Raw genomic sequence first — 12,229 nt, 5'->3', positions numbered from 1 at the left:
CCCCTCCCCCACCCTCCCTCCATCCGCTCTCATTGGCTGCCCTGCTAAGTAAGTAGTAGTTTACTCTTGCTCAACCCCTGGGTGGTTTGCCGGGCCTGAGGCGGACCCTGCCCGGGACCGAATCCAGGGGGTGGGGCGGGGGCCCTCCGGGCAGGGTCCGGACAAGTCCCCCCTCCTGTGGCCTCCAGCTGGGATCGTCGCGAGCACGCTCCAGCTGCGACCGCGGCGGAGGCCCCACACCTGCCGGAGGCTTCACCCCCAGCTGTGAGGCCGAGACGCCCCCAGTCCCGGAAGGCGCTGCACACCTGCTGTTGCTGTGCCTGGTCTTCCCGCACCTGCGGGGCTGAGCACCGCCACGCCGAGAGGCCTGCGACCAGGGCAGGTGCAGGGCGTTCCCCTGCCTTCCTCACTTCCCGCCCTCACACTCGCACCCCCAGGTTTTCCTCTGCGGGTCAGTGATGGGGGTAGAGCCAGACGATGTGGCGTTTGTGCGGAGTCCCACTCAGTCTCCACTCCTCTTGGGAGCCCAAGTCCTTCCTAAAGGCATCGCTCCATTTCCTAACTTGGCATCCCCTTTCGGGAGACCCCTTTGGGGTGCAGCAGGGCAGACACTGCACTGAACCTTTAGAGCAATCCCTCTGAGGAATGATGCTGTTTAGTGCCCCCCAAAAGTTCCCCCAAGAGTTTCATTCTTCCCCCCATTTCCTCCAATACTCTGACTTTGAAAGGCTGGTGAGTGTAGAGCTCGGCTAAGCAACTGAAGTTCAAATGGGGTTGGGGAGACCCTGGGGAACTGGGCTACTGTCCCCAAGGCCTGGTCAGTAGAGATCCTACCTCCATAGTCAAAGGACCTGGGGGACCCCAGTTCTAGGTTTTTACATGACAGCTGCCCTGATCAACCCTCAAACAGAAAGGCCAGGATCCAGCCATACCTCAATGGACCCCAGGGGCATCTTGAAGGCATTTCCCAAGCGGAAGAAAATCCTTGCCAACCCATCATCAAAAGTACTTGCAAAGATTCCCAAGAGGGAAGACGAAGAAGAAGCAAGAGGTGAGCAAACCCAATCTCAGAACCCACATTGTTCATGGCCAGAAGCAGATAGAGCCGACTCTGCCTGCCCAGGGCCTGCAGGTTGGTTTATACCTGCCTTGCAGTAGGCTTGGTCCCAGGTCTTCGTTATCTTCTACTTCACCCTGAGACCTCCATTAATCAGAAAATATTCTCTAGTCCCTAAGGAAATGACCAGCAGAATCCTTTGCTCTCCAGGAAGTTCCCTGCAGTGTGTATGTGTGTGTGTTTATGGGGGGGGGGGGGGGTGGAGCAGAAATCTCAGGCCCCTAGAGTTAAAAGATATTTTGTAGCCAAATTGACAAATAGATGGCAAAAACTTACATTGGGTGGGAAGGAAGGATCTATTAGACTGTGAGGCCTGTAAGATATATATGTCTTGTACCTGGTATACAGTAGGTATCTATTAATACTTGTTGAAAGAATAAATGAACAAAGTGATTTATAGGATGCCTACAATGTGCCAGACACTGTTCTAGTTTGCCTCTTACATCAAGTGATGACACATAAGGAAGTTAATTGTGTGCTTGTGGTGGGACCCTCAGAAGGCAGGTTGCCTGAATGGAAGAAACATGATTGGGGGTAGGAGACTCTAATGGGATCATTCGGAGCAGGTCTGAAAGTTATGACAATAGGCATATGGATATCTCCTCCACAGAGTGGCTGAGTTCCCTACGGGCCCATGTTGTGCCCGCTGGCATTGGGCGAGCCCGGGCAGAACTCTTTGAGAAGCAGATTGTCCAACATGGTGGCCAGATATACTCTGCCCAGGCCCCAGGGGTCACTCACATTGTGGTGGATGATGGCATGGACTGTGAGCGAGCCCTTCGCCTCCTTAGACTGCCCCGGCTGCCCCCAGGTGCTCAGCTGGTAAAGTCAGCCTGGCTGAGCTTGTGCCTGCAGGAGAGAAGGCTGGTGGACACGGCAGGATTCAGCATCTTCATCCCCAACAGGTGGGCTGATCCCAGTCTTTCCTCAAATGTTTTCTGGCAGCATCTTGAGCTCTTTCTTTGGGTTATTAAAAATAACTCTTGCCGAAACCGGTTTGGCTCAGTGGATAGAGCGTCGGCCTGCGGACTGAAAGGTCCCAGGTTCGATTCCGGTCAAGGGCATGTACCTGGGTTGCGGGCACATCCCCAGTGGGAGATGTGCAGGAGGCAGCTGGTCGATGTTTCTCTCTCATCGATGTTTCTAACTCTCTATCTCTCTCCCTTCCTCTCTGTAAAAAATCAATAAAATATATTTTTTTAAAAATAACTCTCATTGTTTTAATGGAATACATTAGAAAACCAACGTTTCTGAGTAGAGAAGGATTGAGAGCAGAGTTAGGGTGAGACCTTTGGTGTCTTAACATCCCATCACCATCCCTGCAGGTACCTGGACCAACCACAGCTCAGTAAGGCAGACCAAGACCCTTCTCCCGGAGCTTGTGAGGCTCTGCTCAGGACAGCCCCCTCTCCTCCCCCTACTCCCCCTAGACCTGTATCTCCTCCCCAGAGGATAGAAGAAGCTCCAAACACCCAAGCCCAGGTAAGGAGCCCTTCAGCCCCAACAGATCACTTTCCCTGGAAACTGGATCATAGAAACAGGGAGAGCCTCAGAAAGGCCGGAGCCCCTGAGAGAGGAGGGCTCTCTTATTGTGAAGCCAGTTAGCTCCTCCCAACACTCATCACTCCTATATTTGCCCAGATCATATCTACCACATGCCACCGGGCACCCTAGGCTGGACCAAGAAATCAAGTGGAACACATCCCCACACTTAAGGAAACCCAAGTAGATGCAGAAGACCCAGCCTAATTCCTGGGTCTGCCTGGGAGACTCAACCCCCCCTCCGAGGAGCATTGGGGGGCAGGAATTTATTCTCTTCTTCCTTCCCTCCAGCCTGTCTCGGATGATGACATCAGTGATGGGGAAGAGACCCCAGTGAGCGCAGCTGATTTGGAAGCCCTGATCAGTGGCCGCTACCCCATCCCCCCTGAGGGAGATGGTGAGCCCAGCCCCGCCCCTGAGGGTCTGAATAAGTGGGTCTGTGCACAGCCTTCGAGTCAAAAGGCGACCAACCACAACACCCACATCACAGAAAAGCTGGAAGTGCTGGCCAAAGCCTACAGTGTTCAGGGAGACAAGTGGAGGGCCCTTGGCTATGACAAGGCCATCAATGCCCTCAAGAGCTTCCACAAGCCTGTCACCTCCTACCAGGTACTTGGGGGCTAGGGCAGGGCATGCAGACGGGTGGGATGCGGTCTTCTCTTTACTGGCTAGAGGTTGGTGGAGGCACCGGTCACAAGTGGGGATCAGGTGGAGTGGTTGAGATTTTATGATGTCTGGCACTTGCACAAAAGAGACTGATGAAAGCAGTTTGGCAAAATCTTGATAATTATAGAAGCTGGGTATTGGCTACTTGGGGGTTTGTTACACCGTTCTCTCTACTTTGGAATTTTTTCCATAATAAAGTTTTTAAACGTTTAGAATCTAGAGGCCAACAGAGCAATGTTTGAATTCTGTTTTCCATCATTCACTGTGTGACTTCAGGCAAGTTACTTAAACCCATTGAGTGTCAGTTTCTTCACTAGTAAAAAGAGACTAAGAATAGCAACAAATGCAGTGTTCTGTGGGGACTAAAGGAGATGGTCTCTGTGGTGCACGACCGGCTACACAGTTAGGCCTCAGTAAATGTTGGCTCTCACTATTGTGATGATGATGATGATGATGACTAGTGTCACCATTATTGCCTTTTTTCTACTTCCTGTGCTGATCCCTATCCCTCTGGGAAGCAAAAGACAACGTAACCATCCCATTCCATCCAAACTTCTCATCTTCCGTTGTGCCCGAGCTTTACAGAGCCATTAGTTGCCAACTGGCTTTTACTGGACATCTGCTAAAGGAGTCAGCTTCCCCACCCTCTGGCCCTACCCATCCCATCTTCTCACTCTTCTTTCCTGCCTCTGCCAACCCCTTCCTCTAGGAAGCCTGCAGTATCCCTGGGATTGGGAAACGGATGGCCGAGAAGATCGTAGAGATCCTAGAAAGTGGACATCTGCGGAAGCTGGACCACATCAGCGACAGCGTGCCTGTCTTGGAACTCTTCTCTAATATTTGGGGAGCTGGAACCAAGACTGCCCAGATGTGGTACCAACAGGTCATACCTTGCCCCAGCCCCCTCTCAGTTTTGCTGTGTCTCAGAGCTCCTGACCTACAGTTGTCTTACCCTGTGCTCTGATGGGAACGAACCCAGGCTATAGGGAGACCATTTTTCACAGGGACCAGGGCTCATGTAGACCCCTCTCCTCGCTCCCAGGACCGCCCTGTGGCTTGGTTTACTTGAGGCATTGATCTGTGGCAGAGACAAGAAGTATGTTTCTCTGTCTCAGACCAGCAAGGGCCTTTCTGAAGAGACCAGGCCTCAGGGCTGAGTATCCAGAGCAGTAGTTCCCGAATCTGGCCTGTCCAGATTCACCACTAGACCAACAGAATCATATTTTAAGCTTGTGGCAGGGCTCGGTTGGGGCTTGTCTTCCATGCCTCTTGCCTTTCCCAAGTTCCACCGATTACAGACCCAACTGCTCCTGGGGGAGGTCCTGCCTCAGGTCTTCCTTGGAGGCTGGGGTGATGGAAGCCTTGTGTGTATGCTCATTCACTGCCTCTTCATTGGTCCTGGATCCTCATAGTGCCCCAACTGGCTTCTTTTCTCCAGGGTTTCCGGAGCTTAGAAGACATCCGCAACCAGGCCTCCCTGACTACCCAGCAGGCCATTGGCCTGAAGCATTACGATGACTTTCTGGAACGCATGCCCAGAGAGGAGGCTGCCGAGATCGAGCAGACAGTAAGCAAGTGTCTCAGAGCAGTGAGGAGAGCCAGGCCCTGCTTTAAGGTCAGGGCCTGGCTCAAAGCCAAGAACTCCTGATCCCTCAGCTGGGGAGCCTAACAGGCCGAGGAAGCTGTGGGCCACCAGAGGTTAGGATCAGGGAGGAAAGAGCGAGTCAAGACTAAAGCTCTGGTAGGGAACTACTTAAGAATATCGAGATTTGAACTGTACTAGGTTAGGCTGGGTCAGGGCAGAGGCTCTTAACATTTGTGATTCACAAACTTCTTTGAGAACCTGGTGAAAACTTTCTCTCGAGAAGTTGTACAAATGTACAGAGTTTTATATCTCTTTCCAGACGTATGGACTTTCTGAAGCCCACCTGTTTGGGTTAGAGTTGGTGAAGAAGCCCAGTGCAAGTAGGATTAAGTTTGGGGTTAGAAGAAAGCTAGGTCACGAAGTGAGTTAAGGTTAGGCCTGAGTTAGGAGTAAGTTTTCTTAGTATTGGATGCTTTTAGTTAAGATTCGTGGTTGCCCTAGAAATAAGGTTTGGCCAAGATTAGCGTTTGGTTTAGAGGTGGATTATGGGTCAAGTTCATATAACTGGCCTTGGGATTAGGAGCTGGTTGCTATGGACAAGGTTTGCTTACTTTGGTCTAGGACGCTGATAGCATAGAACTCCACGGAAACTCTATGGACAGCTTAGTTGAGATCAACTGCCAGCTCTTCTCCCGGCCACAGGAATCTGAGGCTGGAGCAGGGTGGATGAACAGGCCCCTTTGTTCACCCATCACCAGGCGCGGTGTCAGTGATGACACCGTCACTCAGCCACGGTGTCCAGGCAAGGAGAATGCCCCAGTGAGCCTCCGGCCCTCCTGCCCACCTGGCACGCTCCCCCCATTGAAGGGCTCCAGCCTGAGGAGTTTTTGATGGGATTACTCGCCCTAGGCCTCCTCCCATCTTCTTGGGAGGCTCAAGAAGGGAGTCAGGGGATTAGCAGAGCCGCTTGTCAGGAGAATTGAGGTGTCATGGTTGAGGGTATCCAGGGCCCCAGAAATCTCAGCATCCTGGGGTGGAGGCGGGAGGCTATCTGCACATGAAAGGCCTCGTGTCTCTGGGGAGGGCTGATGGGCTTATCCCTCTCAATGAGGGATGACCCTTCAGCTGACAGTCTGCTCTGTCACACTCACTCCTCACCGTCCCGTTCCTCCGTGTAAGGACGTGAACATCGGCTCAGCTTTGCCTTCCTCTCTCCCTTACCTCCCTCTTCTTCCCTGTCCTCCCCTCCCCACCATCACAGGTGTAGTTCTATTTCCGGGCTCCTCTCTCCTCCTCTCATCACAGATGTAGCTCTATTTCTGGGTTCCATTTTCCCAGTCTTGGGTCCAGGCCACCCTGCCAGCCACCTGTTCAGGCCTCAAGCCCCAACTCACACACTCTGCCTGTCGTACTAAATCCATAGATACCCCCGGCTGCTGAGACCTGGCTGAGGGCCCTTCATCTTAAGTGGCGTTTCACAGACCGGGCACCTGGTTGGGGAGGGGCCACCGGAAGGCGTGTCTTCTGCTCTGAAAGAGCCCTAGAGGGAAGATCAGGACTTGCCCTCAGAATCAGCATAGGCATCTTCTACGTCTTTCTCAGGCTGCCTCCCGGGTGGGAGCACGTCCTAGCGAAGCTTGAGAACTGCTGCTCCCCAGGGTAGATCTCTGGCCTCTGTTCCCTGGGGCCCATCCTTAGGGCCTTGTTCACATACCAGGGATCGGCTTGGGGCATAAGCTGGGAGGTGGGTCCCTGGGTCAGGGAAGGCCCTTGTGCTGACACAGGAGAGGAACTCCTTGAAGAGGGTAAGGCCCACAGCCCTCAGCCCTCACTGCTCTTTCCCAGGTCCGGGAATCAGCTCAGGCCTTCAGCCCTGGGCTGTTGTGCGTGGCATGCGGTTCCTACCGACGGGGGAAAGCAACCTGTGGTGATGTGGACGTGCTGCTCACTCACCCGGATGGCCGATCTCACCAGGGCATCTTCATTCGCCTCCTTGACAGCCTTCGGCAGCGAGGTATAAGCTCCATCTCTGGGGGAGCAGGTTGGCAGGGACCAGGGCAGGGCGAGGCGGCCCCCAGGAGGGAGAGCCTCAGAGTCACAATCTCTAGGCGGGAAGCAGGGGAAGGTCACTTCGTGAGAATCCCGCCTGTGGCCAGAGCCATTTCAGGGAAGAGATGAAACGGCCCCACACCACACAGGTGCTCAGCACCACCTGCAGGTTGTGTGTCTCATCTGATCCTCCTGTGACACTAGGGGTGGGAGGAATTTCTATGCACATTTTACAGGCCAGGAGACAGGCCCGGAGAGGGCCAGGTCACCCAGCAAGTAAATGGGTCACCTGGGACTAGAGGACCCAGGGTGATCCGGAGAGAGCTGGGAGGAGGGGATGGCCCAGGCCTGGCTCCCAGCCCTCCCAGCAGCCCTCCTATGTCGGGCCAGGGTTCCTGACTGATGACTTGGTGAGCCATGAGGAGAATGGTCAGCAGCAGAAGTACCTGGGTGTGTGCCAGCTCCCAGGACCAGGGCGACGGCACCGACGACTGGACATCATCATTGTGCCCTACAGCGAGTTTGCGTGCGCCCTGCTCTACTTCACCGGCTCTGCCCACTTCAACCGCTCCATGCGGGCTCTGGCCAAGACCAAGGGTATGAGCTTGTCGGAGCACGCCCTCAGCGCAGCTGTGGTGCGGGACACGCGAGGTCTCAAGGTGGGGTCTGGCCGAGTGCTTCCCACCCCGACTGAGAAGGATGTCTTCAGGCTGCTAGGCCTGCCCTACCGAGAACCCGCTGAGCGGGACTGGTGACCACGGTCGAGGCGGAAGGGGCACCCACTGGACCAGCTGCCCCACCTGGCTGTCCAGTACTCCTCCCTAGCCTCAGCTGGCTAAACCTCACACTTCAGTCACCAGCTCCCTGGGCCTGAGGGAAAGGGCCAGCCTAGCTCTCAGGGTCTGCCCTGCCCTCCCCTGACAAGAGCAGGCTGCTCTCCCTTCCCTGTTCTCCCCGACAAGAGCAGGCTGCTCTCCCTTCTGCCCCACGTTAAGCAGGAACAGGTGGCCCAGGCACCCCCTTTCTCTACCCTGAGGAGGGTCTAGCTGCTGGTGGTGGGATGGGGCTGCAGGGGCAGAGGCAAGCAGCTCTGGCCCAGCATTACCCAAGACCCTTTGGAGCAGGAGAATGAACCACTTCGCATACTCCCTCTACCCACCCCGCTTCCTGTGCAGCTGGAGGTGTTGGGAGAAGGTGCCTCAGGCTCCGTGAGGACAGCATTGGCAGGCCCAGGGGCCCAGTGAAGTGCATTTAACGTTCAACCTGCCTGGTGTCTGAGCTGCTGCAGCCCCTGCCTGCCTTCTTCCACCCGGGGGGCGGGGGGCGGGGGCATGGAGAGGGGAGCTGGATGGGAGCCCAGAAATGCAAGTTAGCTGCTCTTCATATAGGCCAGGCCCGAGTCAGCTCCTGAACCCAGAAGGACACTGGTGGACGTGAAAAGGGAGAATTCATGGAGTCAGGCATTTAGGGGTGCCTGTCTACCCATCGGCATCTCCTGTGGGCTCCCCTAGAACAGGCTATCAATGATTCTCATCATTGATGTTTCTGTCTCTTTCCCTCTTCCTTCCTCTCTAAAATCAATAAAAAAATATATATATTTTTTGAAAGTGGCAAAGACTCATTAGGAACAACTAAATGGAACAACTGTGTGCCATTGACAGGGGTGAGGCAGTCAAGGAAGGCTGCCTGGAAGAGGGGAGGGGCAGGCTGGCAGGGAAATAGCCTATTTGAGAAGGTTAAGCAGGCTCTGGAAATAACAGGAACCCGCTTTAGAGGGGCTGTGGTGTCTGGGAGTCGGGAGAAGGCTAGGCTGGTGGAGGACGGAAGGTCAAGCTGAGGGGCTTAGTTCGATAGAGCAGATAGGAGCAAGTCCAGCTAGTGGCATCAAGGTCATTTTCAGAGGCTGGACCTTGCAGGATGGAGAACTCGGTGGGGGGAGTGGAGGGAAATGGAAGAATGTGGTGAGGGGAATGAAGGTATATGGGGGATTTTTAGAGCATAAGGGGAGCCCTGGGTGCAGAGCTGGGCTCAGACCTGAGTGCACTGGCTGCGAGGCAGGGTGGGTCAGTCTTTGTGAGTAACTTGCAGAGTCCCAGAGCTGGCCTTTATTGACCTGGTTTCAGTCAGGGGACCCCACAGCCTTAGCTCAGAACCCTGAAGTCCAGCCATGGGGCCTTGTCTGCATGGGTCACGCAGGGAAGGAACCGAAGGCCCATGGAGTCTGAGGCCCCTGTCACAGCTCCCTCACAGGCCTGGGAACCTGGTGAGGCGTGAGCCCTCTCCCTCCGAGCTGCTATTCCCAGGCAGGTATGGCTGCCCAGGGCCTGGAGTGGACAAGAGGAGCTGGGTATTCTTTGGGCACCCCCAGGTGTTCGGGCTGCTTTGTCCTCGCTCCAGGTCTGCTAGCTCTATTCTGGACTGCGCCCTCGGGGCCCCATCCCCAGAAAGGTCAGAGTTGGCAGAAGCCCAAAGCCTGGGATGTCGGGGTCCAAATGTGGCCATTGCTTCTCCTCCTCTGCTTCCCACTTCTGTGCCCCTTGTCTCAGCAGGCAAAGAGGAACTGGGCCTCCAGGGCTAGGAGAAGAGGGAATCAGTGGATCTTGGGGTAACTTGGCCAGTTAACCTATACACAAGACCTCCCCAGAACCAAGGGGAGGAATAGTGCTGGCTTCTACGTCTGAAACCAGGGGCCCCCATTCCTGCCACCCCCTCCCATCAGGAGACTCCGAATTCCAGAGACTCACAGACCACCTTCAGACCAAAGTCCTGGTTCCCCCTGGCAAGGGCAGCAGGAAACCACAGGATGCAAAGGGCGAGTGCCCATGTCCGCCAGAGCCATCGGAGGGCGGTCTCCTCGGCTGCACACGCTGACACCGGAGCCCAGGAAAAGGGCTGATGGGGAGACTTCTGTGTCTGGAGGTTACCCAGTTTGGGGGAGGGGTGGTTCTCTGAGTGCAAAGGGAGCAAAGAGTGGTCGCGGGATTCCCCAGCCACCGGAGAGCCTGCGCCTGATTTCAGCCCCGTGCGCCACCCCATTGGAAAGAGAGACTGAGTTCAGAGCGCAGGTGGGAACGGGCATTCTCTCCAGCAACTGAGGACCCCCAAGTCACCGCCCAGTCAGTACCTGGTCCTGAGGAGGGGAGCCGGCCCCACAAGCTCGCCTCCCGCCCCAGCGCAGCCATTGTCACTCTGTCCCTGGGCCAGAGTTGCCCCTGGTCAGACCACAGGTATGGTGGAATAATGGTTCCCCAAAGATGTCTATGTCCGAGTCCCTGACACCCGTGAGTATGCTATCTTACCGGTGACAGGGGCCTTGCAGATGTCCTTAAGCTTTATTTTGAGATGAGATTATCCTGGTTTATCCAGTAGGCTCAGTCTAATCATGAATCCTTAAAAGTGGAGAACATTCCCGGCTACAGTCAGAGAGAGACGTGACAAGGGAAGAAGGGTCAGAGAGATGCGATGTTTCTGGCTTTGATGATAAAGGGGCCACCAGCTAAGGAATGTGGGTGGCCTCTCGAAGCTGGAGGAGGCAAGGAGACATTGTACTCTAGAACCTTCCTAAGGACATGCAGCCCCAGAAAGCAGACACCTTTCCAGGCCTCCCTACCATCTCAGAGATCAACCTCACCAGATACTATAGCTGTCGGGGTACCTAATGCTACCCAGACTCTACAGACACCCAGGAGCGGCCCCAGGCCCAGGATGGGCTCAGCCCCAAGATCTTTAGCCCTTTGTCCACCATGCCCTTCAGTCAAGGCATCAGCCGGCTAGTTTTCCAGAACCCCTGAGCCACTCCAGTGGTTCTCAACCTTCTGGCCCTTTAAATACAGTTCCTCATGTTGTGACCCAACCATAAAATTACTTTCGTTGCTACTTCATAACTGTAATGTTGCTACTGTTATGAATCGTAATGTAAATATCTGATATGCAGGATGGTCTTAGGCGACCCCTGTGAAAGGGTCGTTCGACCGCCAAAGGGGTCGCGACCCACAGGTTGAGAACCGCTGCACTAGGCACTCCTGTTTCTGAGCTCTGGAACAGGGGGGCCCCCAGCTGAAGTCCCAAAGCGGGCCCGAGACTGGCAAGGCCCCATCCTCATCACCTGCACTGGGGACTCTGCAAGCCTGGTCCGCCCCACCGTGGAGGTCAGCACAGGCCAGAAAAGACCTAGAGAGACGCTCCTGAAAAGGCCAGAGAGCAGGAGGAGCAGGGGTAAGGGGCTGTGGAGAGGGCTCTGAGGATGCCACTGGGGGACAGTCCAGTTGACCCTCCATATCTGCAGGTGCTGCATCTGCAGATTTAACCAACTGCAGGTGGAAAATATTTTTCTAAGTTACATTGTTGCTGACCTGCCTATGATGGTTGCATCTTACTGAACATGTAGACTTTTTCCCCTTATCATTAGTCCCTAAACAATACAATATAACAACTATTCACAAAGCATTTCCTTGCATTAGGTATTATAAGTAACCTAGAGATGATTTAAAGTATACCAGATGCCTGGCCGGTATGGCTCAGTGGTTGAGCGTCCACCTATGAACCAGGAGATCATGGTTCAATTCAAAAAAGTACCAGTATACCAGAGGATGTGTGTAGGTTATATGCAAATACGACACCATTTTATAAGGGACTTGAACACCCACAGATTTTGGTATCCATGGGGGTCCTGGAACGAATCCCCCACGGAGACTGAGGGGCTACTGTGCAGGTACCAGGTGAGGGGTCGTTAGCTGCTTGAGTGGCAGTGAAACCACTGCCTGGCCCTTTGCCACTCTGGACTCAGGCCTAGCCCTGACGGCACAGGCTCCGGGCCCCAAACGTTCCTTTTACAGCGAGACCCCCTCGGCCTCACTGCCCTCACCCAAGTGGGCTCGGTTCCTCAGCTGCGCTCTCACTGCGCTTGAGTCTGTTCCTTTGCTTGTGTGCCTAATGTGCATTTCCAGGCCGTGTGCGCACCGCGTGTTCATGATTTTGTGTCTGTGCACGCGTGTTGGTACCTGGCTGTATGTCGGTATGTCTGTCTAGAGCGCTGTGTGCATGCCCCTGTGTGGTCAAGGTCTCAGGCAGGGCCTCGGGGCTGGAAGGAGGGTCCCCGGAGTCCGCTGTGGGGCCAGGCAGGGACTGCAGAGGGTGGTGGAGCCCCAACCAGGCTCTGGGCTCTGGGTGCTGTGTCCGTGGAGGCGGTCGAATGGCATTTCTCCTGCAACTATTTTCTTACACTCAATAACAAATATTAAATTAATTTGAAGTGTATATTAAGTATAAAA

At 54.7% G+C, this 12,229-nt stretch overlaps 1 protein-coding gene across 6 annotated transcripts; it reads left to right on the top strand.

Moving 5' to 3' along the window:
- Positions 1-12: 12 nt before the first annotated feature.
- On the top strand, positions 13-7,897 carry POLL (DNA polymerase lambda). Of its 6 annotated transcripts, none has more exons than XM_006095858.3 (9): positions 13-48; positions 911-1,051; positions 1,728-2,022; positions 2,443-2,599; positions 2,951-3,268; positions 4,035-4,208; positions 4,764-4,892; positions 6,756-6,924; positions 7,350-7,897. In XM_006095858.3, the coding sequence occupies exons 2-9, from the start codon at positions 937-939 to the stop codon at positions 7,712-7,714; spliced, it is 1,722 nt and encodes a 573-aa protein (XP_006095920.1). In that variant the 5' UTR covers positions 13-48; positions 911-936; the 3' UTR covers positions 7,715-7,897. The 6 variants fall into 6 exon arrangements, with proteins under 6 accessions (XP_006095920.1, XP_014317340.1, XP_014317339.1 ...); XM_014461854.2 differs by lacking the exon at positions 13-48 and adding an exon at positions 56-378; XM_014461853.2 differs by lacking the exon at positions 13-48 and adding an exon at positions 56-382.
- The last annotated feature ends 4,332 nt before the right edge of the window (positions 7,898-12,229 follow it).

This window comes from Myotis lucifugus, unplaced genomic scaffold (assembly GCF_000147115.1).
Source record: "Myotis lucifugus unplaced genomic scaffold, Myoluc2.0 scaffold_162, whole genome shotgun sequence".
NCBI classification, from domain to species: Eukaryota; Metazoa; Chordata; class Mammalia; order Chiroptera; family Vespertilionidae; genus Myotis; species Myotis lucifugus.
The sequence above is the reverse complement of the archived record's forward strand: the minus strand, read 5'-3'. Positions and strand labels throughout refer to the sequence as shown.

Coding starts and splice junctions, on each gene's coding strand:
- POLL (XM_023759833.1), top strand. CDS start 880: ATGACAGCTGCCCTGATCAACCCTCAAACAGAAAGGCCAGGATCCAGC. Junction 2,600..2,950: donor CTCCAAACACCCAAGCCCAG/GTAAGGAGCCCT, acceptor CCTTCCCTCCAG/CCTGTCTCGGATGATGACAT. Junction 6,925..7,349: donor TGACAGCCTTCGGCAGCGAG/GTATAAGCTCCA, acceptor ATGTCGGGCCAG/GGTTCCTGACTGATGACTTG.